We start from the raw sequence: 26,924 nt of genomic DNA, 5'->3' as shown, positions 1-26,924 counted from the left end.
CATCTGCACTTATACGGGTCTAAACCCTCCGTCCCAACGCCGAAACCCTAACCAGTAAACCCTAAGCCCTAAATCCTAAACTCTCAAGATGCCGCCAGCAAAGAAGAAGGACACCAAGAGTGAGAGGGGGCAGCAAAAGGCCTTAGAGAGGGAAAAACAAAAGATAATCGAAGATAAAACCTTTGGATTAAAAAATAAAAACAAATCCAAGGCCGTCCAAAAGTAGGGTTTAGGGTTTAGGGTAGGGGGTCGAGAGGGGGCACTATAAGGCTTTTGTTATGCGCTGCAAGCGCCGCAGGAGCAGCAACAACAGCAACACCAGCTGCAGCAATAGCAGCAGCAGCAAAACCACCTTTAGCAACAGCAGCAGGGAAAACCACGCGAGTAACAGCAGCAGCAGTAGTATCACGATCTAAAGTGAAGCAGCAGCAGCAGCAGCAGCAGGATCAGAAGCAAGCCTACTGATAAGCTTATTGATTGTTTGTGGTTTATAGTTTAGGATTTAGGGGTTGTGTATGTATGAGTGTGCTTTGTTGTTTTCTCCTAGGATCTGGGGATTAGGGTTTAGGGTTTAGGGATTGTGATCATTTGTTTGCAGATTTATAAAGTCTGTGCAGCAGTCTGCTAAAGGACCACAGAAGGGAGGGGAGTCACAAGAAATATTAAAGAAGAAACAGGAGCAGCAGGCAAAGAAAGCAGCGCTGCAGCAGCAAATGCTGCTGCAAGCACTCTTTAAAGGTGAGAATCTAGGGTTTAGGGTTTAGGGTTTAGGGTTTGCGTTTTTTGGGGGGATTGGGGGCTGCATCGTGTTGGGAATTGCTCATTAGGGTTTAGGAGTTATGCATAACATGCGGGCTTGTCGTGTAACCATTTCGAGGGTTTAGGGTTTGGATATTAGGGTTTAGGGTTTAGGGGTTAGGGTTTGTGTGTAGGGACTGAGAACGTAAAGAAGGTAGCAAGCGAAGCAGCAGCGGCATCGTACGATCCCAAGGAATCGAAGCAGGAGCAGAAGATTGATTTATACATTGATCAGCGCGAACAAAGTAAGTTACATGCCCTAAACCCTAAACCCTAAATTTGGGGTGTTGTGCGCCATCATATCTTAGGGCAATTAACCACAGACTAAATTGGTTGCTTCTTTGTCAGGCTGTAGGCCTCCCAAGGGTCTAGAGTTTCTTCCTTTTGCTAGGGTTTCTTCCTCTTTTTAGGGTTTAGGGTCTAGGGTTTAGGGTTTGTGTTTTGGTTCAGCGGGTAAAGGTGTTTGGACTGGTAGTGTCGGAGAAGGAGAAGGAGAAACACAAATTGTTTGTAAATTCTTCTTAGAGGCTGTAGAGAAAAAACAATACGGATGGTTTTGGGTTTGTCCTAATGGAGGGGATAATTGCAAATACAGACATTGTCTACCTCAAGGTACGGTTTAGGGTCTAGGGTCTAGGGCCTAGGGTTTGAGGGTTTATTAGGGTTTGACGGTTTCGGGGTTTTGGTTTTAGTGGGTCTGAGGGTTTAGCGGTTCTGATGGTTTAGGGGTTTTGAGGGTTTTAGGGTTTAGGGTTTAGGGTTTACGGTTTATGTTTAGGGTACGTATTGAAGGGGGAAGAAGAAGCGCCTGCAGGGGACGAAGAAGAAGAAACAATCGAAGAAAGAGTAGAGAGAGAGGTTTGTCTTTTTATTTCTTTTTTTATTAAGTAATTTTATTGATTATTTTTATTATTTATTTTATTTATTTATTGTAGTATATAAATAGATCTAATTTAATGTAATTTAAACATATTTAATTAATTACATCATTTATTTATTTATTTATTTATTTATTTTCTTTTTGCTTTTTCTTGTAGAGGCGCGCATTGCCTCCCGGTGGTACTCGCGTGACGCCCGAGACATTTGCTGCATGGAAGGCGAAGAGGGTAGAGAAGAAGAAAGCAGCAACAGAGGAGAAGAAGAAGGCTGTTGCTGCTGCTGCAGCAAAACATCATCTATCAGGAAGAGATCTATTCTCCTTTAATCCTGATATCTTTGTTGACTGCGAAGGAGCAGCAGACGAAGAAGATTATCAGCATGAAGAGGAAGAGGAAGAAGAAGTATATAAATCCTTTTTAGTTCTTTTTGTTCTTTTTTATTCCTTTTTAGTCTTGTTTATTCCTTTTTAGTCTTTTTCTTCTTTTTTATTCGTGTGTTTTCGCCCTCTTTTCTTGCTTTTTTTTTTTTACTCTTTTTCACCTTTTTTTAGTCACTTTGTTCTTTTTCCTTCTTTCATCTTTTATTATTATTACTTTTTATTTTTATTTTTATTTTTTATTTACTATTAGTTATTATTTCTTATTATTTCTTATTATTATTAATGTGTTATTGCAGGAATCAGAAGAAAGCCAACAATCTCCCGCTTCTGATGCTGCTGCTGCTGCAACAAATGGCGTTAGCAGCAACAGCAGCAAAAATGAAAATGAAGAAGACGGAGACAAAAGAGAAGCAGAGGATTTCTCTAAGTCCTCGATTGATCAAAAGGGGGCACAGCCAATTAGGACGCAACTCTTCCTTGATGATTTAGCACCCGTAGGTATACACCCAAACAGCCAGCTAGCTAGCTGGCTGGCTGGCTAGCTAGCTTGATGGGTGGTTGGATAGCGAGGTGGCTGCCTGGTTGTCTAGCTAGATGCGTGGCTGGCCAGGCAGTTAGCAAGCTAGCTGGCTAGCTATGGTTTATGATTGGTGTTGTGCTGCAGGAAGACTTAGACGACCTCGACGACTAAATACAACGGGAGGAAGCGAGGACGCGTCAAGACAAAGATACAGCTAGCTATCTAGCTAGCTAGCTAGCTGACTGACTAGCTAGGTGGCTATCTAGCTTGACTAGCTAGCTAGGTTGCTTGCTAGTCTACGCGTGGAGGCCACGCGGAGTTCGGTTATCTGTTAGCAGATACCTCCAGCAGTGCGGGGAGGTTAAAACTCCAGGCTGGCTAGCTAGCTGCTTAGCTAGCTAGTTGACTACATAGCTAGCTAGCTAGTTTGCTAGTTAGCGAGTTAGCTAGTTAGCTATCTAGGCAGCTGAGCCTTGTGAGCTGAAGCCAAGTCTATGATTGGGCAGCTACGTATTTAGCTGGTTAGCTAGCTTGCTAGCTAACCAACTATCCCGTTAGCTAGCTAACCAGCTAGCTAGCTAACGAGAGGTGGGGGGGTTGGATATGGTGGAGGGAAAAACTTTTGAACAAGTTTGAAGAAATAGAAAAAAAAAGAAAAATAAAAATAAATAAATAAAAGAATATACGTATTATAATAAATAAATAGATAAAAGAGATAAAAGAGGTACATAGACAAAGTATATAAAAGGATAGAAATCAGTAATTGTCTTATAGTTAGATAGCTAGCCAGCTAGCCAGCTAGCCAGCTAACCAAGTAACCAGCTAGCTAGCTGCATAACATAGCTAGCTAGCTAGCCAGCTAGCTAGCTAACTACCTAGCTAGCTATGGGTTTATGAGCCAGGGAGAGAGAATTCTTCTTAGCTTCTCCCAAGGCCTAAGGGAGCTCCACGGCTGCTTCTGCAGCTGCTGTTGTTGCTGCTGCTGAGGAAGGGAAGCTTTTTGCTGCTGCTGCGGTGCTGCTGATTCGAGGACGGAGACGACGGCAGCTGTTGCTGCTGCAGAAGCAGCAGCAACATGCGTAACGAGGCGGCATAGCTGCTGCCTGGTGCTGTTGCTGCTGCTGCGGACGTGATGCAGCACAGAGGCATCCAAGCCCAATGCCCCAAACCTGCAGCAGCAACAGCAGCAGCACAAGCAGCAGCAGCAGATGAAAAGGTAGCCAGCTCAGCAGGAGCAGTTGCAGCCAGCAGCAACAGCAACAGCAGCAACAGCAGCAGCAGCACTTACCCGTGTAGGTCCCTAGCGACGGATATAAGAGTTGATTTCGGCTCTAAGGCGCAGCTGCTGTCTGTTAGCTGCTGCAGATACACATCATCTAATAAGCACAAACCCTGCTGCTGCTGTTGCTGCTGCTGCTGCTGCTGCTGTTGCTGCGGTAGCCAATAATGCTTACAACGACCAAGAGCAGCACAACCTTGAGGGTCGTTATGATAATCCTTGCAGCTGCTTATTCTCCGCTGCAGCTCTGCCATTCTTGCTTCTATTTCTGCTTCTATTGCTGCTGCTGCTGCTGCTGTTGCTGAGGCATCGGGCAGAGTACTGCTGCTGCTTCTGTTGTTGTTGATGCTGCTTCTGCTTAAGTCACTAGAAGAGAGACTCTTGCAGCTATCCTGCTCCTTATTGTGGCCGTCCCTGCTGCTGCTGTTGCTGCTGCTGCTGCTGCTGCTGCCGAAGTCTTCTGTCGACTGGGTGGGAGAGATGAGGATATCCTCCGCCCCCAAGGGATCCGCTACTGCTGCTGCTGCTGCTGCATCTGCTTCCTGCTGCTCCTCCTGATCCTGTTTCAGAGGCACCCAAATGGGTCTGGAGGGTACAGAAGAACTCTCTTCATTGTCTGCTGCTGCTGCTGCTGTTGTTGCTGCTGCTGCTGCAGCAAGCTGGAGAACCGCCCTGAGGCGCATGGTGCCTCAATGGAGGGTTTAGGTTTTAGGGTTTGGAGGATGAGACCTCGTATAACGCCTGAGTCTGGCCAGCCGCTTGCTGCTATTGCTGCTGCTGCTGTTTGTGGTGGTGTTGCTGCTGGTGTTGCTGCTGTTCTTGCTGCTGTCCCTGGTGCTGCTGCTCGTACGAGGTAACAGGGGAGATAACAGCACAAAGAAGAAGGAACAAGGGTATCAGCAGCAGCAGCAGCAGATGCTGGCAGCAGCAACGGAATAGGTGTAAGGATTATAAGAGATGAGTGAAAGGGTTGTCTTATTAACCCCCAGGCAACAGCAGCAGCAGCAGCAGCTGCTGCTGCTGCTGTTACTGCTGCTGTTGCAGCTGTTAACAGAAATAAAACGTTGCTGGTTACACCCAGCAAGAAATTAAATAAAATTAATTTGCCTAAAAGGAAGTAAATACAAGTGATAGCTTAGAAGAGTCTGCTGCTGCTGCTGCTGCGGTTGCGGCTGCTGCTGCTGCTGCTAAATGCATGCGCCGGGACACAGTAGCAGCTCTCCTACCAGAGCAGCAGCAGCAGCAGCAGCAAATACAGCAGCAGATTTAATTAATGAGGGTTGCAACTTCTGTTTAATAAAGAAAGGCAGCAAGAGCTGCCTGTACACCACAACACGACACGAGCATTTGCTGCTGTCGGCTGCGCCCGCGCAGCAGCAGCAGCAGCAGAAGCAGCACAAACTGCAGCAACTGCAGCAGCAAAACCAAGTGTAAATACAAAGACAATGAACGGAATACTCTCTGAGGTACGTCTTCCGCTGTCGGTATTGCTGCCACTCCTGCTGCTGCTGCTGCTGCTGCTACACGCATAAGACTGCTCCTGCTGCTACCGCTGCTGCTATACCTGCAGCTGATGTAGGGCAGCTGCAGCAGGTACAGTGCCACATGCAGACTGAGCCGCCTAATGCTGTGCAGCAGCAGCAGGATGAGTAACCGGTTTCGAATATTTCTTGCAGCAGCAGCAACAGCAGCAGCAGGATGACGGCTGTTGCGTCTGTGCGTGTTGTTGTTGCTGTTGCTGCAGCCGCTGCAGCTGTATGCAGCTGGATTCTATGAAGCAGCAGCAGCTGGTGCAACAGGAGCGTCAGCAGCAGCGAGGGCAGGAGGGCCGGCAACTGAGCAGCAATGGGAATTCTTAATGGCTGCATGCGAGCAGCAGCTACTGCTGCTGAAGCAGCAGCCACAGCAGCTGCAGCAGAAGCATCCACAGCAACTGCAGCAGATGCTGCAGCACAGCAATCCAAGCATTAAAGCTCTTGCAGTCTTCCTCCTTCTTACCCGATACGTGAGCTGCTGCTGCTGCTGCTGCTGCTTGTACTTCTGCTGCTACTGCTTCTGCTGCTGTTGCTGCTGCTCCTGCCGATGCTTATTCTGCTGCTGTCGGTGCAGCAGGAGACAGTGTCGTTGCTGTGTTCTATGGTAGGACATTTGCTGCTGCTGGTGCACGTGTTGTTGCTGCTGTTGCAGTGTCAATCAGGGCAGCAGCAGCAGAAGCTGCAGCAGGAGCTGCAGCAGATAGCTAGCAGCTGCCCAACTGCTGCTTTCTTAGCTGCTGCTGCTGCAGCACAAAGCGATCCAATTGCTGCTCTGCGTCTATGCAACAATTACAGCACACCCGATATGTAAGTACTGCTGCTGCAGCTGCTGCTGTTGCTGTTGCTGCTGCCACCGCAGCTGTTGCAGCACCTTTGGAGAATGTAAGACGTGCATAAAGACTTGCTGTTGCTGCTGCTATGTTGCTGCTGTTGCTGCTGCTGCAGGCGGGCTCTGCGAGTGGAGCTGCTGCTGCGCATACACCGCGAAGACACGGCAACTTCTGAGCTAGAAGCAGATATTGTAATACAAACCCTAAACCCTAGACCCTCACAGCTCTGCCTACTGCTGCTATCTGTACGGATGCGTCATGCATCTGCTGCTGCTGTTGCTGCTGCTGCTGCTGCTGCTGCTGCTGCAGGCGTCAGGAACGTATGAAACTGTCGAGCAATCGATCTCGCGAGCTTTGTGTCATCTCTGTACGCTTGAAGGGTTTAGGGTTTAGGGTTTGTAGGCCCCCTTTCGTCCGTTTTCTGTACTAATTATTAATTTATTATTAGTTGATGAATTAATATTTAATTAATAATTTAATTAATTTATTTATTATTTATTTATTTATTTATTTATAGGGGGAGGAGACATTGCGTCTGCTGAGTCTGCCATAGAAGATGTTTGTATCTTTGATGCTTCTTCCCTAAAAAGAGACACTTCTTCTATTATAGAGAATGGTACTTTTTTATTTATTTATTTATTTATTTATTTGTGTATTTGTTTAGTTGCGTGTTTATTTGTTTGTTTATGTGTATATTTACTTATTATTTATTAATTGTTTATTATTTATTATTTAATCTTTATTTATTTTTGTATTTATCTCTTCTTTTTTTTCTCTGTTGTTTTCTTTTACCTCTTCTTTATTTCCCTCCTTTTACCCGTCATGTTTTACTTATTAATGAAAATTTAATTAATTATCTAATTAATTAACTTATTTATTTATTTATTTATTTATTTATTTATTTATTTATTTATTTATTTATTTATTTATTTATTTTGTTACCTCAGCTAGAGCTGTTTGCGCTCTTCAACGCGGTGATCACCAAACAGCAATTGAGACATTAAATAACATATTAAATAATGTACGTTAATTAATTAATTAATTAATTAATTAATTAATTATTCAATTAATTATTTAATTATTTAATTATTTAATTAAATTATTTAACTATTTGTTTAATTGGATAATTTATTTTTGTTATTTTTTGTTTGTTAGTTAGCCAGATAAATTAATTAATTAAATTAATTAGTTATTAGTTATGTTGTTGCTACTCCTGTTTACTGCTGCTGCTGTTTGCTGCTGCTGCTGCTGCAGTGCCCTGGCGACGAGACGGCTCTAACGAATGCGATTTGCTGCTTCCGTCAGCAGCAGCAAAATGCTGCAGCAGATGATCTCTCTGCGTATGTCTTTTATATTATTTGTTGCCTTTTTATTTGTTTTTTTTTTGCCCTTCTTTTGTCTATACTTTTGTTTATTTACATTTGTTTTATTTATTCTCATGTTTATACATTTATGTAATTATTTATTTATTTATTTATTTATTTATTTATTTATTTATTTATTTATATGTTACCTATATTTTTTAAATATGTTTACTATCTATATTTATGTTGTATAATTTATCGGTACTATCATGTATATGTTAGTGCTGTCTTTCTCTATTTATAATATTAATTATTAATTATTAAATTAAATTAATTAAATTAAATTAAATTAAATTAGTTAATTTAATCAATTAATTAATTAATAATAAAATTTTTTTTTTGTGTCCTTAAGGCGTTTATCATCAAATTTCCCCCAAAGTTTTTTGGCTATGCAGCGACAGCGGCTGCGCGATGTCTTTGCTGCTGAGGCAGCAGCAGACGTTCCTCTATGATCTGCTGCTGCTGCTGCTGGAGCAGCAGCAGGTGCTGCTGTTAATGCTACCGATGCAACGGTTGCAGCAGCAGCAGCAGATGCTGCTGCTGCCCTCCATTTTTACCGCCGTTAAAGCACACAGCGTCATTTGCTGCTGCTGTTGCTCTTCATTGCAAGCAGCAGCAGCAGCAGCAGCAAACCTGCTTCTGGTGCTGCAGTTGCTGCAGCGGTGTGTAAGGGACATTCAAAAACATTCACTGTGGAGGGACAATTTTGCTGCTGCTGTTGCAGCAGCAGCAATATAAGATCTAATTGTTTATTGTTGCTGTTGCTGCTGCAGCACTCTTGCTGCAGTCTTACACTACATACCGTGTCTGCTGCAGAGGCACGGTCGCCGGCAGCAACTGCACCGGCTGCTGCTGCAGCAACAGCAGCAGTAGTAGGCTTTTAGCTGAAGAGAGACATATAAAGGGCGGACCTAGCCGCACGCTGCTGATGAGCAGCAACTGCAGCAGCCTGGTCCCTTCTGCTGCTGCTGCTGTTGCCTCTACTATGGCAACTTTGCTCTGGCACAGCAGCCGCACCACCACCAGTACGTGATAGTAGACAAACGAGCAGCGACGCCTCGGATAGAGACACAGGAAGCATTGGGGGTTCCTCGCTGCTGCTGCGGCTGCTGTGTAGGAGAAGCCCTGCTGCTGCAGAAACAACAGCATCACGACATTCGCTGTCGCCCTGCTGCTGCTGCTGCTGCAGCGGAAGCCCCCGTCGCAGCAGCTGCAGTAGCTCTTCTTTCTGCAGCAAAATACAAACAAGCCGGCAAACGACAGGAATGCAGCAGCAGCAAACACAACAGCAGCAGATATTGCAGCAACAGCAGCAACAGCAGCAACAGCAGCAGCAGCAACAGCAGCAGCAGCAGCAACAGCAGCAGCAGCAACAGCAGCAGCAACTCGAGGAAGACTCACCGCAGAAGGCAGAAGTTTGCAGATGCTTAACGCTGCTGCTGCTGCTTTTAGCTGCTCTCCCCACATACGCAGCCGTGTCACATTTCCCTCTAGTGCTGCATCTGCTGCTGCTGCTGCAGTAGTAGTGGAGCAAGTTGAAGAGAACGAGCACTGCAGCGGCAGCTCCTTGCTGCTGCTGCGGCTCATAATCCAGTGTCGTGTCGCTCGTTTGCTGCTGGTGCTGCTGCCGTGATTACCAGCCAGCAGCACAAGAGGCAGCAGCACACCTGCTTGCTGCAGCTCTTTTGCCGCTGCTCTCGCTGCAGCAAAAGCAGTTGCTGCTGCCGCCGCAGAGTATTCAGGCCAGTCCTCTGCTGCTTCTTCTTCCACAGCAGCAGCAGCAACAGCAGCAACAGCAGTAGCATCTGCTGCGGCTGCTGCATTAATGTGTTTGTCTTCTGCTGCTGCAGCGTCAATATCAAGCCTCCACATGGCTAAAGCTGCTGCAGCTGTCCTGTGGTGTGTACACCTCAATCTGCTGCTGTTGTTGCTGCTGCTGTTGCTGTTTCCACCACTGTGGAGTAGACACAGCAGTACGAAAATCGAACGGAGTGCAGAGAACCAAAGAGTTGGTAGCTTCACTCGACTGTTGCCGCTGCTGCTGCTGCTGCTGCAGCGGATGCCAGCTAACGAAAGGGATCGCAAAACATTTGCTGCGTCTTGCTGCAGGAGCTGCAGAAACGGAGCCACTAAAAGCGCAAAGCGCTCCTGCTGCTGCTGCTGCTGTGGCAACAAAGGCGGTTTGGCCTGCTGCTGCAGCATGGCAAGAATCCCTCCTGCTGCTGCTGCTTCCATCAGCAGCAGAAGCAGCATTAAGGTCTCCTCTCTAAGAAGGGAGGCTTCTCGCAGCTGCAGCAGCAGCTGCTGCCACAGAATGCCTGCTGCTGCAGCAGCAGCATCCAGAGCCGGTGCTCCTGCAGCACCCGCAGCTTCTCCTGCTTCACCACTGCTGCGGTAACTTGCGGTTACCATTTCGGAGTCTGCTGCAGCTGTTGTTGCTGCTGCTGCAGCGTCTGGTGCTGCTGCTGCAGCATCTGTTGCAGTAGATTGAACGCTTACAGGGGAAAGCGGCGAAAATAGAAGCAAACGATCTGCTGCTGCTGCTCCTTGGCAGCAGCAACGTTCGTGACTCTCTCCACAGCACCAGCAAATACCCCCACTGGTGCTGCTGCAGCAGCTGGTGCTGCTTCTGTTGCTACTGCGGGCATTCGTTAGCCCCCACGGGGTCTCCTGCTGCAGCAACAGCAGCGCTACCCCCTGCCACATGCAGTGCAGCACTTCTTGGCGCACAGCAGCAGCCTGCCTCTGTCGCTGCTGCTGCTGCTGCAGAAAGTCTGAAGCGCCATCGCTGCAGCAAAGAGTAAAAGCCTGCAGCAGAGTCTCAATAGTGGCGGGCATGTTCCATTGCTGCGCAGCAGCGGCAGCAGCAGCAGCAGCAGCAGATCCTGATGCTGCTGCTGCGTCACCGTCTACCACGGATGGAGGCCTCCTCCTCCTTGCCTTGCTACTGCTGCTGCTCCGACAGTTGCTGATTTGTATGTCATTGCTGCGCCTCCTGTCTGCGCCCAAGCTGCTGCTGCTGCTGCAGCTGTTGCTCTTGGTCCTTTGGCTGCTGCTGCAGCTGCTGCTGCTGCTGATCACCAGCGAGTCTGACAACTTTCTGGCTGTTTTCGAGCCCAAATGCAACTCCATTCGTCGTTGCTGTTCCTGCTGCTGTTGTTGCTGCTGATGCAGGTAATGATGCTGTTGTTGCTGCTGATACTGATTGTCCTGTTGCTGCTCCTCCTGCGGCTGCTGATGCCGCAGAATGGCGCGGCCCTGCCCAACAGTGGCTGCAGAGGGTGACGCACCAGGAGCAGCTGGGAAGGCTCCTGTTTCTAGTGCTGCTGCTGTTGCTGCTGCTGCAGATTTGTCTGCTGCAGCAGCAGCACCGCAAATGCTAGCTACTGCTTGTGCTGCGGCGGCGCTGCTAATACTATAAAGTGCAGCAAGAGCTCCAACATCGAAATGGCCGTCTCCTTGCTGCTGCTGCTGCTGTTGCTGCTGCTGTTGATGCATTTGCTGCCGAATGGTTTGCAACAGTTGCAGAAGCACCTCCACGTTCCTCGCAATACTTCGGCCTGCGAAGGAGGCACAACAGCTTGACTGCAGCAGCAGATTAGGCTGGTTCGCTGCAGCAACAGCAACAGCAGCAGCAGAAACAGCACCGCCAAGGGCAACAGCAGCACGGCAGGTCGAGCTTACCTGGCTTCTGCATGTACACCTGAAGGAGCAGCAGGTAAGGTTTGGTTGGCAGCAGCAGAGGCAACTGCTGCTCTGCCATCAGCAACTCCCGTGTCCGCAGTAGCAGCCACGCTGCTGCTGCTCCTGCTGCAGCAGAGTGCTGCGGCATCAGCAACCGGTCCTGCTGCTGTTGCAGTTGCTGCTGTTGCTGGTGGTCCAAGAAACCATCGTCGATCGTGCTGCTGCAGCTCCAGCTGCTGCTACTGCCACTGCTGCAGCAGCGCGTTAAGGCCGCTCCGCTGCTGCGCTTCTGAAGGAAGAGATGCTGCTGTGCTGCTGATTGCCTGAAGCAGCAGCAGCAGAAGCACAAACAACAACAACAGCAGCGTCAGCAGCAGCAAATGAAACATGAACTGCAGAGCTTAGTCCAACAGAGAGGAATCCATACAGCTCAAGAGGAACCCGTAGCTGCTGTTGCTGTTGCTGCTGCTGCTGCACCTAATGCTACTCCTGCTACGTCTGCTGTTGCGACTGCCACTGCTGCTGCATTTACCTCGTAGCACGACGCCAATGCTGCAGATCGCCTAGAAGCAGCTGCTGCTGCCAGTGCAGCGCTGTACTCAGCGCAGCCACGCGCCGCTGCTGCTGTTGCTGCGGCTTCTTCCCACTGTACAGCAGCTGCAGCAGCTCTTCAGCAGCTACGAGCTCAGCGCAAGGATTTGCTATTGCTGCAGGAACAGCAACAGCAGGAGCTGCTGCTGCAGCAGCTGCTGCAGACTGCTGCATCTGAATCTGGAGAAGCAGCACTCGATGGAGCTGCTGCACCTGCTGCTGGAGCAAACTGTTTTTGCTGCTGCCGCTGCTGCTACTCTGTGCGTGTTGCCGGATCCACAGCTGCTGCAGCAAACGAACACAGGCCTGCCCTCCGACAGAAGCAGCTTGAACCATGCAGTTTGCGGCTCCTGCTGCTGCTGCTGCTGCTGCGCCTGCTGCTGCCGCCGCTGCAACTGATGCAGCACCACACAAGCCTCCACCTACCCACAGAAGCAGTAGCAAAGTTGCTGCAGCTTCAGTTGGCAAGGCAGCCTGCGGTGCTGCTGCTCGTACATCAGCAGCAAGTGCTGCTGCCGCCGCAGACGTTGATGATTCTCTTCCCCGGGCTGTATCCGCAGCAGAATCCACTAAGGTTAGCTGCTGCTGCTGTGTGCATCGCAGCAGAGCTGCCAGCAGCTGAGTCGCGTAATAAGTGATGGCATATTCTTCAGCAGCATCTTCGGAATGTTTCTGCTGCTGCTGCTGTAGCTGCTGGCCTGCGTGCCGTGTGACATGCAGCAGGAGCACCATCCCAATGCCAGTGTTGCTGACAGCTTGCTGCAAGGCAGCAGCGACAGCTGCTGTTGCTGCTGGTGCTGGTGCTGCTGCTGTTGCTGGTGTTGCTGTTGCTCCATAGTTCAACAGTGCACACAGCAGAGGCAACAACAGCAGCAAACATCGACGCCATGGCTTATTAAGGGACAGACTCGTGTTGCATGTTGCTGCAGTTGCTGCTCCTTCTGTTGACGCTGCAGCAGATGCTTCCACCTCCTGCTGTTGCTGCTGCTGTTGCTGCTGCCATGCATGGACACCGTGCGTATCTTGCACTAGGTCGCTACCCATAATATTCCTGCAACCCACAACACATCGCAGCACCTACAGCTGCTGTTGCTGCTGGTGCTGCTGTTGCTGCTGTTGCTTCTCCTGGTCCTGCGACAAATCTTGATTCTCTTGTTGCTTTTCCTGTAGTTTTTACTGCCACACACACTCGTCAGTACTGCTGCTGCCGTCACTGCTGTGGTTGCTGTTGCTGTTGCTGCTGCTGCTGCATACTTACCGTGCTGCAATGCTTGCTGCGAACGCGAGGGCCTCCAAGAAATGAAGGCCTCCAAGAAGGCGATATTCGAAGGCACTCTGTGCACAAACCCCAAACCCTAATCCCTAAACCTAAAACCTAAGTACGGTTAGGGCAGGGCATATGTGGCAATACTGGCAAACCGTCCTAATTAAAAGGGCTTAGGGCTTAGGGTTTAGCAGCTGTCCCCTACAGTGTTGCAGAGATCCAGGGCAGAGCGCAGCGCAGCAACGATCGCCTGCAGCAGCAGCAACAGCAGCAGGCTCAGCATCAGGAACCGCGCAATCAACAACAAGCATAGAAGCGCATATTTGGGTAGGCTGCTGCAGCTGCTCCCGGTGGTGCTGCTCCACCTGCTGCTGCTGCTGCAGCATCTTTGCTTCTGGCTGTCTCGTGGTTGCTCACCTCATAGAGGAGAGGCTTTGGTTGCTGCTGCAGCTGCTTCAGCAGCAGCTCCAGCAATGGCAGCAGCAGGACCGAAGGTAGCGCCGCCTGGCTGCTGCTGCAGTAATCCTTCTCCTGCAGCTGCTGCTGGGTGAGCTCCAGCACGACGAGGCGCTGCTGCAGCAGGGCAGCAACACCCACAACGCGCTGATACAGTGGGCTGTCCGCAACAGCAGCAGCTTCTGCTGCTGTTTCCGTTGCTGCCGCGGCTGCCGTCGCTGCAGCGTTGCGAACTCCATCTTGCGGTTTCTCATCAGCAGCAGCTTCTGCTGGTGCAGCAACACATGTAACCAATGCCTACAGAGCAGCAGCAAACGCACCAACCACAGCGCCAGCAGCAAACATACCAACCGCAGCGGCAGCAGCAATATTTCAATCCAGGCGGATTCCCACTGCAGCTATACAAATGCTCTTGCTGCTGCTGGTGCTTCTGCTCCGTGTATAACTGCATTCCCCCAAGAGCGTACCTCCAGTGTTGCTGCAAAAGCAGCAGGAGTAGCAGCAGCTCGCCGCAGTGCAGCACTACTGCTGCCCCAGAGTCTCGAGCTTCTGTGGTACTTGCTGCTACCGTTCTTGCTCTTGTTGCTGCTGCTGCACGTGCTGCTGCTGCTGCTGCTGTCGCTTAAGGGGCCCCATATCAGCAGATGTGTCCTCAGCGGCTGCTCTCTTAGCATCCGCATGGCCAACGGCCTTAAGTACAGACCGCCTACAAACTCCTCTGCAGCAGCAGCAGCAGCCCAAACAGAAGCAGCAGCAGCCCAAACAGAAGCAGCAGCAGCCATGGAAGAGATGGAGAAGCGCACAGGAATTTGGCAGCACATTGCTAACCCCAAGACAGCTAGCTAGCTACTAGGCAGATAGCTAGCTGTCTTGTAAGTCTACCCAGAAAAGAAGATAAAACCCCTCAAAGTTTTAGGGTTTAGGGTTTAGGGTTTAGGGTTTACTTCTGCGTAGGGCGGGGTGCTGATAATGGAAGCCATCTGCTGCTAAGAAGCCGTCTAGAGACCACACTGGCAGCAAATGCTTGCTGCTGCTGCTGCTGCTGTTGCTGTTGCGTCTCCTAGCAGAAGGCAGACTGTAGGTATCTTTAGAACGCAGACTCAGCAGCAGCTGCCGTGCCTGCAGCAGCAGCAGGAGCAGCAGCGAACACAACAACAATAGCAATAGCAGCAACAGCAACGGTAGACTCAGCAACAGAGCAACAACAACGGCAGATGCAAAGCAGCAGCAACAACAGCATATGTAACAGCAGCAGCAACAGCAACAAAACAACAGCAGGTGCAGCAGCAACAGCAGCAGCAACAGCAGCAGCAGCAGCAACAACAGCAGCAGCAGCAGCAGGGCGCACAGTTTCTGCCTTGACAGTGTTTCTGTTATTTTCATTCCAAAGACAATCTGCGGTGTATCGGCAGCCCATTAATATATTTATAAAACGCAGCAGCTGGTTCCTCGTGCATGCTGCTGTTGGGCCTGTCGCTGCTGCTGCTGCTGCTGTTGCTGCTACTGTTGGTGCTGTGGCTTGCTCTGCTGCTTCTGGTGCTCCTGATACCTCTTGACACAGATCCACCGGATAATCGGTGGAGGCGGCTTTCCCTGCTGCTGCTGTGCCGCTGCTGCTGCTGCTATTGCTGCTGCTGAGGAGCGACAGTTGCTGAAGCCGCAGCTCGCTGCATGTGCTGCAGCTACCGTGCTGTGGCAGCAGCTGCAGCAGCAGTGCAGGTGTTAGCAGCTGTGCTAAGGCCTCCACTATCTGCAGCAAAAGAAGCAGCAGCAGCAGACCCATCGCAACTCGTCAATGTCACCAGCAGCAGCAGTAGTGGAGGAAGCAGCAACATGGAGGCGTCAGCAGCAGCAGCAGACACAGCAGTATCGTTCGTCGCAGCAGTAACAAAATAAACAATCGCACCAGCAAAGCTGCAACAACAGCTACTAAGGCATCAGCAGCCACAGCATCAGCAGCAACAGCAACAGCAGCAGCAACCGCGGCAGCAACAGCACCACGGCCTCTTGCCTGTGTGTCTGGAGGCTCCCATTGGAGGGCAATGCCTCTTAAGGAAATAATTCCTCTGCTCCCTTCTCGCTCCTCAGCAGCAGCAGCAGCAGGTGCACCCGTCGTTGATGCTGCTTCTGCTGTTGCATGTGCTGCTGCTATTGGTGATATTGGTCTACCCGATATCGCAGGAAGAGAAGCAGGAGAGCAGCAAGAAGCAGCAGCAGCAGCAGCAGCGAATCTGCTGCAGCGAGGGGTTATCCCCACAAAGGCAGCAACAACTTCACCCAGAAGCAGCAATGTTTCCTCATGCTGCAACATTGCTGCTGCTCTTGTTGCTGCTGTTGCTGCTGTTGCTGCTGTGGCTGAAGGAGCAGCATCCTTAGTTCCTACGTGCTGCTGCGAGTCGTCCAAGGGTTGCTGCTGTTGCTGTTGCTGCTGTTGTTGTTGCTGCTGTAGGTCCTGTCTTTGCTTCTGGTCTGGCCTCCACATCTGTTCCTGCGTCAGCTGCTGCTGCTGCTGTTGCGGTTGCTGCTGCTGCTGTCTCTCCGGGCAGCAAGGCACTGGTACTCCGTCAGGATTACTTCTACCGCCACCCAGCAGCAGCAACTGCAACCTGCAGCAGCAAGCAAACACACACAACCTTCTGGGGCTGCTGCTACTGGTACTGCTACTGCTGCTACTGCTACTGCTGCTATTGCCGCCGCTGTTGCAGCAGCTGTGCACTCACACTACAAGAGGGACTCCATGCCGCAGCAGCCTCTGTTGCAGACACTTCTCAGCGCACAGCAGCAGCAGACAGCGCAGCAGCAACCCTGTGCAGCTGAAGCAGCAGCAAACACTGTCGTTGCTGTTGCTGCTGTTGTTGCTGCTGCTGCATGCCTCGGCAAGCAGCAAAATGAGCCCTTCGGTTATCCCGTCGGAGCACAACATATGGATCTTCTGCCACTGTCGCATGCGCTGCTGCTGCTGCTGCTGCTGCTGTTGCTCCTGATGCTGATAGTGCTGCTGATAGTGCTGCAGCTCAGCTGTGGACAGTTGCCTCCAACTGTTGTTACTGCTGATGCTGCTTCTTCTGCTGCTGATGCAGCTGCTTCTGCTGCTGCCGCTGCTCCACGAGTCGGCGGCATCGCTATCCTCCGCAGCACCTGCTGCTTCCCTCCATTGGCTGCTGCTGCTGCGCCTGCTCGGCGGCGCCACAAAGGCTGCAGCCCACCGCGCAACGGGTGCATTGGAGATGAGGCAGTAAACTGCAGCAGCAGCAACAGCAGCAAAAGGTACAGCACAACGGCAGCAGCAGCATTAATAGAAGAGGCACAAGGAGTTGACAGCAGCAGAAGCAGCAGCCAAAACCTTCTAAAGGGGTATCGAAAGTCACCAGCAGCAACGGCAGCAGCGCAGCAGCAGCGGCAGCAAACCGAGAAACAGAAGGCGTCTTACCTGTTTCCAACACTGCCAGACGGAGATGCAACTGTTGTTGCGGCTGATGCTGTCCTTGCTGCAGCTGCTGCTGCTCCTGCTGCTGCAGACCACTGGTTATTGCATCACTCTTCGCTGGGGGCATCAGAGCAGCAGCAAATGCAGATGAGGATAAAAGCGACAGCTGCAGCAAACTGTTTTGTTGCAGCACAAGCTTGCTGATCCCCTTCCTCTTTAGTTTCCCCTTGTGCTGCTGCTGCTGCTCCTGCTCCTCCTGCAGCTGCTGCTGTTGCTGCTGCTGCAGTTGCTTTTTCTGCGCAGGAAAATCGTCTGAAGGGTTGCTGTTGCTGCATGTTGCATCATTAGTACTGATGCTGCCGCCTGTGCTGCAGCTGCTACGGCTGCTCTTCCTGCTGCTGCTGCTGCTGCTGCTGTCCCGTCCTCGGGGGCTGTTGCTGCTGCTATTGCTGCAAGGTGAATCGGCAACTGCTGCTTGCTGCAAGTACTGCCTCAGCTGCTGCAGCAGCGAAGACTTGCGCGATTGCTGCTGCTGCTGCTGCCGTTGCTGTTGCTGCTGATGCAGGCTCCCGCACTGGAGCTCCTGCAGCAGCAAAAGCAACTGGGGGACAGCGTCTGAGTTGATGATGCGTTGTAGCAGCAGTGGATGTGATTCTGGTGCAATTGTTGTTGTTGTTGCTGCTGCTGCAGTTGTTGCTGCTGCTGTCGCCTGGGCCAAGGCTACCTGCAGCGACGCATGCAGCAGCAACACTGACTGCAGCACCAGCGAGGTCGGCAGCAGCCACCTGCTGCGCAAGAGGCATTCTATCTGCTGTAGCAGCTGCTGCTGCGCGTGGCACACACTGCAACCGCAATAACCCTCCGTTACTGCTTCTACTCCTGCTGTTGCTGCTGCTGCGCTGCGCGCCAATTTGCTGCCGCTGCTGCAGCTGCAGCGCACAAACATGCTAGGGAAAAGCAAAAGTAGGAGCTGCTCCAAACGCAGCAACTGCAACAAATCCAGTTCGCTGCAGATCCTTCTTGAGCAGCATGCTCCGTTTTTACTGCTGCTGCTGCTGTCGCTGTTGCTGCTGCTGCCGTTGAAGTCGCCTGGCTGCTGCTGCTGCAGCTTTAACCCAACATGCGTGTGGAAGCATTGTATCAGCTGCAGCAACAGCGTTACAGGCCGCTGCTGCTGTTGTTGCTTCTGCTGTCGCTGCTTCTTCTTTTCCTCTTGCAGCAAAAGCAGTTGCTGCTGCTGCTGCGGTGCGCGCCAACACTTAAGAGGCAGCTGCTGCGTTCTTTGACGAGGCAACGGCAGCAGCTGCAGCTCCTGCAGCAGCCGGTCTTGCTGCTGCAATGCTGCAGCAAACCATATCTGCAAAGTAGCACCATGCACGGAAGCTGTTGCTGCTGCTGCTGCTGCTGCTGCAGTTGCTGCTGGTTCCTCTGCAGCACGTTTGCTTGCGAGCTGCTGCTGCTGCAGCTGGTGCTGCTTCTCTAAGGCGTGGTGGAGGCACACAGAGCTGCTGCTCAATTTATATAGCGTGTGCTCCTGCTGCTGCTGCTGCAGCAACAGCTGCTGTTGCTGCTTGATTTGCTGCAGCAGCCAACACCAAAGTGTCTCTGCCCGCAGGAGTGACGGGAGCACAAAGAGTCTTCCTACTGTCAGCAGTAAAGACAGCTGTCTGTGATGTACAAAGACAGCAGCAGCAGCAGAAGCAGAAGCAGCAGCAGCAGCAGCAGAAGCAGCAGCAGCACAATCAGAACCCATCCCATCTTTATTGGCCACATCAAGACAGTCAGTTGCTGCTGCTGCATTTTGCTGCTGCAGGCCCAAAGGAGCGTTTAGCGCGGTAGTAAAGCTGAGGCCGTCACAAACTCCCTTACTGCTGCTGTTGTTGTTGCTGCTGCTGCTGTCGCGCTGCAGCAAACCGGCAATAGGGTGCAAAAGCTGCAACAGCAGCTGTTGCTGCAGTTTGTTGCTCCATATAAGTTCGGGTGTCTCTACAGCTGCCCCTGCAGCACAGGAGGAGAAAAGAGCGGCCAACGCGACAGGCCCTCGCATGTCGCGCTGGGCTGCTGCTCCCGCTGCTGTTGCTGTTGCTGCTGCCTTCTCTGCTGCAGCCGAGAGAGTGAGAGAGGCTTCAGCTTGAAGCAAACGAGCAAGAGGGCTCGGCAGCAACCTGCAGAGATGCTGCGTGCCTAGTGACACACCACCGCAGCAGCAGCAGCAGCAGCAGTAGCAGCAAGTATTGAGTTGATTGCTGCTGCTGCTGTTGCTGCTGCTGCAGCAACAGCTGTAGCAGCTAGGCCTGAGCTCAAAACCATTCAAAGTCAATACAATGCGGCGCATCAATTTGCATGCGGCGACTCTACTTGCAAATCCTGAGGACGGACCTGCTGCTGCTGCCGCCTTGCTGCTTTTGTTGCTGCTGCTGTTGCTGCTGGCGGGGGTCGGAGCAAATCTGCATGCAGCAGCGCAGCAAATCGGCAGCGCTGCTTCCTGCAGCAGCAGTAGCGCGACAGTCGGATACTTGCGCAGCAGCAGCAACAGAAGCTTTGCCGCAGCAACTGCCAGTCTTTCGTGCTGCACTGGTAGCAGCAGGAGCAGCAGCAACTGCTGCAGGATGCCTCTGTTGCAGCACAGCTGTCTTGCCAATGCTGAGCTGTACATACACCCCAAATGCAATGCATGTAGAGCAGCAGCAACTTCAGCAGGAGATAATTTTGCAACAGCAAATGGAGACACGGCAGGCAGCAGCAGCAGCTCCTGCTGCTGCTGCTGCTGTTGCTGCTGCTGGTGTTGTTGCTGCTGCTGCTGTGGTTGCTGCTCCTGTGGCTGCCGCTTCTGTGGCTGCTGTTGTGGCTGTTGCTGCTTGTGCTGCTCTTGGCCCTGTTGCTGCTGTTGCTTGCAATCCACAGAGGAGTCCCTGTAGCCAGTATGCTGCTGCCATTGCTGCTGCAGCAAAGTGCTGCTGCATTGCTGCTCCTGCTGCCTCTGCTGCTGTTTCTGTTGCTTGATCGTCCGGCGTGTCGCTGCTGCTGCTGCTTCTGTAGCTATTGTTGCTGCTGCTGCTGCTTCTGTTGCCGTAGGTACTGCTGCTGCTGTCGCTGCTGCTGCTGCTGCTCCATGCACGCCATGATACGCATGCGTCTGTTCCCACCTGCTGCGTCGGCTGCTGCGCTTGCTGCTGTAGTTCCCGCTGCTGTTGAATTTGCTGCTGTATTTCAGGTCAGCTGATCCATTACTGCTTCTGCGGCTGTTACTGCAGCTGTTGTTGTTGTTGCTGCTGCTGCATAGATTGTGGTGGCGAGCGCTGCTTCCGCTGCTGCTGCTGTCATCGTAAAGTTCGCTGCCAGCAGCACTAAGGAGCGATGGCAGCGGCGAAGCCTCTCGCCGCCGCATCTGCAGCTGCTGTTGCTTCTGTTGCTTCTGTTGCTGCTGTTGCTGTTGCTGTTGCTGCCGTCCCCGCCGCTCTGTCCAAGTGGTGGATATTGAAGACTTCAGAACTGGCCGTCGGACGGGTGTCTTCAGCCTTCGGCTGTTGCCGTTTTGCCTGCTGCTGTGTCTGCTGCTGCTGCTGTGTCTGCTGCTGCTGCTGATGTTGATGTTGCTGCTGTCGCTGCTGTAGCTCCTCAGTCCACTATGAGTGCCACGGCCGTCCTGTGCTGCATTTAGAGCAGCTGCTGCCCCGCTGCAAGAAATTGTCTGTTCAATATTGTCATCCGCACAATCTGCTGTTGCTGCTGCTGCACGTGCTGGTGCAGGCCCTGTTGCTGCTGGTGCTGCGGCGGCGGCGGCTGCTTCAGGGATGCCCAGCAGTTGCACCAGCACCTCTGCAGCTGCATGGTGGTTGCTCCTGTAAGTACCTGCAGCATGCTGCTGTTGCTGCTTCTGCTGCCATTTCTGCTGCTGCATGTTGTGTTGCAGCCGCTGCAGCTCCTGAGCAACGAATGCGCGCACCAGCAGCAATAGCAACCGGTGCGCATTACACTGCAGCAGCAGCCAGGCAACGTGCTTCTGCTGCTGCTGCTGCTGCCTGGCTGCTGCTAGCAGCAGCAGCAGCACGTTCAGAGCTAGGCTTCGCGCGGCTTGAGGTAGCGACCCCCCCTGCTGCAGCAACACAACAGCAACCTCAATCCCTTCGACGCGCGAAATGGTTGCTGCTGCTGCTTCTGCTGGTGCTGCAGCGGTTGTCTTTGCTGCCGTCCCTGCTGCTACGCTGGAGGAAGCCGTTGCACCAGCAGCAGCAACAGCATCAGAACCACCAGCAGCTAAAGGTGAGTCTGCTTCAAGCAGCGAGTCATGCTGCAGAGACCTGCTGCTGCTGCTGTTGCTATGCAGCTGCAGCGCTTGGGGATAACACTGCAGCAGCCGCTTCCACAGCAGCAGAAGTAGCGGCAGGAGAGCAGCCGCAGGTGCTGCCGAGTGCAGCAGCACCTGTTGCACCACAGCCTAAGAGCGAAAAAGAGCACACGCATAGGACAAATCCAAGCATCAGATGAAGCAGCAGCAGCAGCGGTAGCAGCAACAACATACACACTAGCTGTAGAAGCAGTACAACATGCGTAGAAGCACCAGTAGCAGCAAAAGCAGCAAAAGCAGCAACAGCAGCAGAAAACCAAAAGGTAATGCAGCAGCAACAGAAGGATGAATCACCGCTAAATACAAAACCAGTAGGAATAGCAGGAGTGAGAGCAGCACTACCAGCAGCACCAGCATCAGCAGCAGCGTACATTGCACATGGCTGAAGGGTCTCTGACAACTTCTGCTGCAGCAGCGTGCTGCAGCAGCAGCAACTCCTCGCTGCCGCGCCGCAGCAACGTGCATGCAGCACCTTCAGCAAGGCGTGCAGCAGCAGCTGCTGCTGCTGCTGTTGCTGCTCCAGTTGCCGCTGCAGCTGCATTCGAATCCATCTGCAGCAGCTCACATCCCCGTGCAACGGCATTGCTGCTGCTGCTGCTGCTGCTCTGGAGGGTTTTCCCCAACGAATGGAGATCCAGCATCTCCCAGCCCCACACCTCATCAATGCTGTTGCTGCTATTGCTGCTGTTGCCGTTGCTGCTGCCGCAGTTGAAGGCAGCTCTTTGTGCTGCTGCACGCCTTCGCTGCATGCGCTGCAGCACCGCCAAGCGACGGAGGAGCTGCTGCAGCGCAGCAGCAGACATTGCAGGGTTATGTACACCCCAGTGCTGCTGCAGCAGCTGCACGTGCAGCAGCTGCTGCTGCTGCAGTAGCTGGCTAGCTCCGCCAATGTCTAGCGGCAGTCGAAGGAAGCTCTGATAACTCGGAATAAGCTGCTGTTGCTGCTGCTGCTTCTGTTGCTGCTGCAGCAGCTGCTGTACGTACAGCAACAACAGCGACATCCAGTCCTCCTGCAGCAGCTCAACGTACACTCCACCGCACAGGCCGCGGAAGAGCAGCAAATCATCCCACTGCTGCTGCAGCAGCAGCAGCAGTGCGGAAACATATTTGCTGTTGTCAGCCTGTCGACGCTGCTGCTGTCGTTCTTGCTGCTGCTGCTGCACAACAGCCTGCTGCAGGGCAGCTGCAAAGAGACGCCACTTCATGGGTGCATCCCACCTGCTGCAGTTCGGCAGCAGCGCCGTACTGCTGCTGCTGTTGCAGCTGTTGCTGCTGGTGCTGTTGCTGCTGCTGTATTCCCATCCAAGCAGCAGACTTTCCTCTGATGCTGCAACGCAGCGCCCAAGGACGGGGCAAAGGATGCCGCCCTCCTCGCTGCAGCAGCTGCTGCTGCTCTTGCTGCTCCTCCTCCTAGTACGACCAGCAGCACCAGGGGATGGGGCGGCAGGCTGCTGCAGCTGTAGCAAGGCAGACGGAGGCATTAAGTGCAGCAGCTGCAGCAGAACTTGTTGGTCGCTGCTGCTACAGCACTTGCTGCTACCGCTGGGGCAGCCGTAGCTGCTGCTGTTGCTGCTGTTACTTTTGCTGCTGTTGCTGTTGTCGTTGGTGCTGCTGCTGCAGTCACCGGAAAGCTCACCACACAGCAGCGCCAGAACATTCAGCAGCAGCGTCTCCTCCGTCTGGTGTACTTGCTGCTGCTGCTTCTGCAGCAGCAGCAAACTGTTGTTGCTGCTGCCAGAAGCGGCAGCAACAGCGAAATCACCCCTAACTTCCTCCAACTCACTAAAATCTCTTGGTAGGGTTTCATGCTGCTGCTGCTGCTTCCGCTGCCGCCACTGCTGGTGCTGCTGCGGCGTCAGGCCTTCTAGTGGAGCTAAGCAGGTGGCGGTCTGCTGCTGCCTGCCGCCTTGTTGTAGCAGCAGCAGCAGCCGCAGCAGCAGAGGCAGCAACATGCCAACGCGAACAGCAACAGCAGCAATCTGGTTTCTAAGAGGTGCCGACGCATGCAGCAGCACCTGCTGCAGCAGCAGCAGCGCCTGTAACATCAACAGAACGAAGCCCATACACGCACACACACACACACACACACACACACACACACACACACACACACATACATACATACACATACACACTGTAGCAGCAGCAGCAGCAGCGAAGCGCTGTTGCAGCTAATCCAGTATCGAACGCGCTCTGTCGAGCCAGAAGCAGCAGCAATATAAACAGCAGCAGCAGCACCAACAGCAACAGCAACAACAACAGCATTAGCAGCAACAATCAACCCTGCAATAGCTGCTGCAAGTGTAGCGTCATCCGACATTCGAACTGCAATATGACGTCAAGCAGGAGGAGCAGCAGCAGCAACAGAAGCAGCAGCAGCAGCAGCAGCGGCAGGAAGACTTACCCTGCGTCTGCATCTTTCGTGTGGGTGCTGCGTAAGATCTAATATAAGAGCAACGCTGCTGCTCCTGCTGCATGCAGCAACAACTCGCAGGAGCAGCACCATAGGGCTGTGCTGCTTCTCTCCTAAGCAGCAGCAACAAAGCTGCAGCGCAGCACATATCACTTCAGCATCTGCTGCTTCCACCAAGACCGAAGCAGCAGAAGCAGCAGAAGCAGCAGAGGTAGCAACAACAGCAGCAGTTAATGGTGCTACAGCTGCAACTGTCATATTCTGGCTTGTTGCTGCTCCTGCTGTTGCAGTTGTTGTTGCTGTTGCTGCTGCTGCTGTCTTCGATGAGTCCTCTGCAGCAACAGAATCAAGAACAACAGCAGACTCACAGCAGTAGCTGCTGCTGCTGCCGCTGCCGCTGCTGCTGCTTGTGGGTTGTGCAGCAGCAGCAACTCGAGGAGGTATCTGTGCCGCTGATGGGGCAACGCAGGTGTAGAGAAGGGAGACGGGCTCGATCGTACCAGCAGCAGTGGTTGCCGCTGCTGCTGCTGTTGCTGCTGTTGCACTGCTGCACATTGGATGCTCCACAGTGCCGCAGCTTCCTTGCCGCTCTTGCTGCTGCTGCTGCAGGTAGCGGCAGAACAGCAGCAGCTGCAGAAGCAGATCGGAATCGATCCATGCCTCTCGCCATGCCATCGATACTGCATGCAGGTGCAGCAGCTGCCGTCTGTTGCTAACAATCAGCCGTTTCTGCTGCTGCTGCTGCTGCTCCAGGTGTATGACACCCCGCCAGCCAAGGTACAGCACAAGCGCAATGAACGATCTTATAAGGGCGAGTTGGTAGAGATAGAGCCGAGATAGCAGCTGTTGCTGCTTGTGCTGCTGCTGCTGCTGCTGCTGTTGCTCCTGCTGCCCGTCTATCACGGTTCCTCTGTCTGCCTTCGGTGTTGCTGTTGTTGTCTCTGCTGCTGCTGCTGGAGGAGAAAACTTTAAGGCACAGCGCATGCATCTCGCCCCCTGCAGCAGCTGCTGCAGCAGCTGTCGCAGACAGGAGTTGTGGGGGGCCTTTGCTAGGTGCTGCAACCACAGCAGCAGCAGCGACAACAGCAACAACAACAACATTAGGCCAGGAGCAGCAACAGCAACAGCAACAGCAACAACAGCAGCAAGAGGCAAGTAACAGACGCAGCAGTTGGCATTACCAGACTTCCCACGAGTGCAGCACCTGTAGCAACTTGTGCTGCTGCTGCTGCTGCTGACAGCTATGACTTACCTTAAACAACGCAGGCGACTGCAGCAGCTGCTGCACTACCTGAAGGAGCAGCAGCGTGTCTGTTTGCCAATTCTCATATGCTGCTACTGCTGCTGTTGCTGCTGCTGCTGCTGTTGCTGCTGCTCTTTCCGCAGCAGCCGCAGCAGCCGCAGCAGCTGCGGCGGGACAGGTGGAACTGCTGCCCGCAGGCTCATCTCCTGAATACGTTACCCCTGTACCTTGCTGATGCTGTTGTTGTTGTTGCTGCTGCTGCTGCAGAGCCAGCAGAAGCTCATGAAGCAGCACAGGGGCCTCATCCGTCAGCTGTTGCCCCTTCAGCCATAGACTGTCTAAATACGCCTCGTCGGACCTGAGGTTTTACAGCAGCAGCAGCAGCAGCAGCAGTAGAAATCAGAGATGCAGCAGCAGCAGTGACTGCAGCACGAACAGCACAGGGTGCAGCACGGCCTACAGCAAAAGCAACAGCAATACCAGCGGCAACTGCAGCAGCAACACCAGCAGCACCATCACGGACCAGCGACAAGGGGAGTCCTCCCCAAAGTGTTGCAAAATGGCAGAAGAAAGGGAACGCCATTCCGCCTGCTGCGTCCCCTCCGTCTGTTGCTGCTGCTGTTGCTCTTGCTGCTGTTGCTGCTGCTGGAGTAGCCTCGCCTGTGGGTTTTGTGAAAGTAGCAGCAGAGCAGCTTGCAGGCGACTCTCCTCAGAGGACACAGAGGCCCCCATGGGTGCCGCTGATGTTTCTGTTGCTGCTGCTGTGCTGCTAAGGAGTGGTTTATTCGAGTAGTACGGGCCAATCCCTGCAGCAGCCTGGGGTTGCTGTTGCTGTCACAGCAGCAAAGTGCTGCATATCAAACCTGATGTGTACAGACAGCTCAAATAAAGTGATCTAGCGTCCCTGTTGCTGCTGCTGCTGCTGTTGTTTCTGCTGCGGCGGCGGCGGCAAGTTGGTCCTTTAGGACCTTCCTTGGCTCCCGTCTGCGCATTCGCTGGTAAATCAGTACAACACCTTCGCCTGCTGGTGCTGCTGCTGCTGCTGCTCGTATTCCTGCTGCTGCTGCCTGTACTGCAGCAGCAGCTGCTGCTGCTGCGGCTGCTGCTGCTGCTGCCGTGAGGGGGCAGCTCTCCCCATGCCGAAGGAATAAACCTCTTGTCGAGTTTGCCTTGAGAAAATGTCTGAGTAGGGAGGTCCCCACAGCCGTCAATTATGTTGTTGCTGCTGCTGCTTCGGCTGCAGCGGGAGGTGTCTGAGCCCTAGCAGCTAGAGCAGCAGCAGCAGCAGTAGTAGTAGAAGTAGCAGCAGCAACCAGCAGTGGGATTCTGCTGCTCAAAATTCAAAATTAAATATAAAATTAATTATTTAGCAGTAAAATATGTTGCATTAGACAAGTAACATAACTAACAGCAACAGCAACAGCAGCAGCAGCGTGTGCTGGCTGCTGCCATCCCGCAGCCGACCACCGGCAGTTGTGTTTATTTTTGCTGTTTTCTTTCCCTAGTTTTGTACCATTAAAATTAATTTAATTTAAATTATCTGTATATATATTACTTAACATGTGCCATTAGAAACACTGTTTTAGGGGTTAGGGTCTGGCATTTTGCCTCTATGGTCTTAGCACTGGTATTCTTTAGGGTTTATGATTTAGGGTTTGGTGATTATAGTTTAGGGTTTGGGGTTTAGGGTTTAGCGCTCATAGCTAAATCTTTAGAGTGTAGACTTCAGAAGCTTAGTGTCTTGGGCTTTTTAGGGTTTAGGGTTTAGTGTTTGGGCTTTCTAGGGTTTAGGGTCGTAGGGTTTAGTGTACTCGAGGGGCTCAAAAGGAGCTATTTTGTCTATGTAATGCAAATCTCTCTTAATTTTTATTTATTTTTCGTTTGTTATTTATGTTTTCCTTTTTCTATTTATTT

General features: G+C 52.3%; 4 protein-coding genes across 4 annotated transcripts; 2 read left to right on the top strand and 2 right to left on the bottom strand.

Annotated features, from left to right (window-relative positions):
* Positions 1–88: 88 nt before the first annotated feature.
* EMWEY_00000910 (hypothetical protein, conserved) lies at positions 89–2,747 on the top strand (the record flags this gene model as incomplete). The annotated part of the gene is made up of 8 exons (XM_013478578.1): positions 89–222; positions 599–738; positions 933–1,043; positions 1,249–1,410; positions 1,577–1,656; positions 1,836–2,078; positions 2,353–2,550; positions 2,721–2,747. The coding sequence occupies 8 exons, from the start codon at positions 89–91 to the stop codon at positions 2,745–2,747; spliced, it is 1,095 nt and encodes a 364-aa protein (XP_013334032.1).
* Positions 2,748–3,459: 712 nt separating this feature from the next.
* EMWEY_00000900 (hypothetical protein, conserved) lies at positions 3,460–4,538 on the bottom strand (the record flags this gene model as incomplete). Its single annotated transcript, XM_013478577.1, has 2 exons — positions 3,460–3,745; positions 3,865–4,538. The coding sequence occupies 2 exons, from the start codon at positions 4,536–4,538 to the stop codon at positions 3,460–3,462; spliced, it is 960 nt and encodes a 319-aa protein (XP_013334031.1).
* A 762-nt stretch (positions 4,539–5,300) lies between these two features.
* Positions 5,301–6,650, top strand: EMWEY_00000890 (coatomer epsilon subunit, putative; the record flags this gene model as incomplete). The annotated part of the gene is made up of 4 exons (XM_013478576.1): positions 5,301–5,321; positions 5,600–5,860; positions 6,043–6,197; positions 6,623–6,650. The coding sequence occupies 4 exons, from the start codon at positions 5,301–5,303 to the stop codon at positions 6,648–6,650; spliced, it is 465 nt and encodes a 154-aa protein (XP_013334030.1).
* A 1,814-nt stretch (positions 6,651–8,464) lies between these two features.
* Positions 8,465–25,742, bottom strand: EMWEY_00000880 (hypothetical protein, conserved; the record flags this gene model as incomplete). Its single annotated transcript, XM_013478575.1, has 18 exons — positions 8,465–8,812; positions 8,986–11,144; positions 11,269–11,591; positions 11,801–12,910; positions 13,118–13,194; positions 13,541–13,876; positions 14,047–14,297; positions 14,524–14,698; positions 14,928–15,329; positions 15,486–16,185; positions 16,300–16,819; positions 17,010–19,171; positions 19,386–19,487; positions 19,661–21,444; positions 21,726–23,390; positions 23,759–24,823; positions 25,020–25,368; positions 25,534–25,742. 18 exons carry the CDS (start codon positions 25,740–25,742, stop codon positions 8,465–8,467), a joined length of 13,737 nt encoding a protein of 4,578 aa, XP_013334029.1.
* Positions 25,743–26,924: the final 1,182 nt, after the last annotated feature.

This window comes from Eimeria maxima, genomic scaffold, assembly GCF_000499605.1.
Source record: "Eimeria maxima Weybridge genomic scaffold, Emw_scaff5, whole genome shotgun sequence".
NCBI lineage: Eukaryota > Apicomplexa > Conoidasida > Eucoccidiorida > Eimeriidae > Eimeria > Eimeria maxima.
Note: the sequence above shows the minus strand (reverse complement) of the source record. Positions and strands in the feature narration are given on the sequence as shown.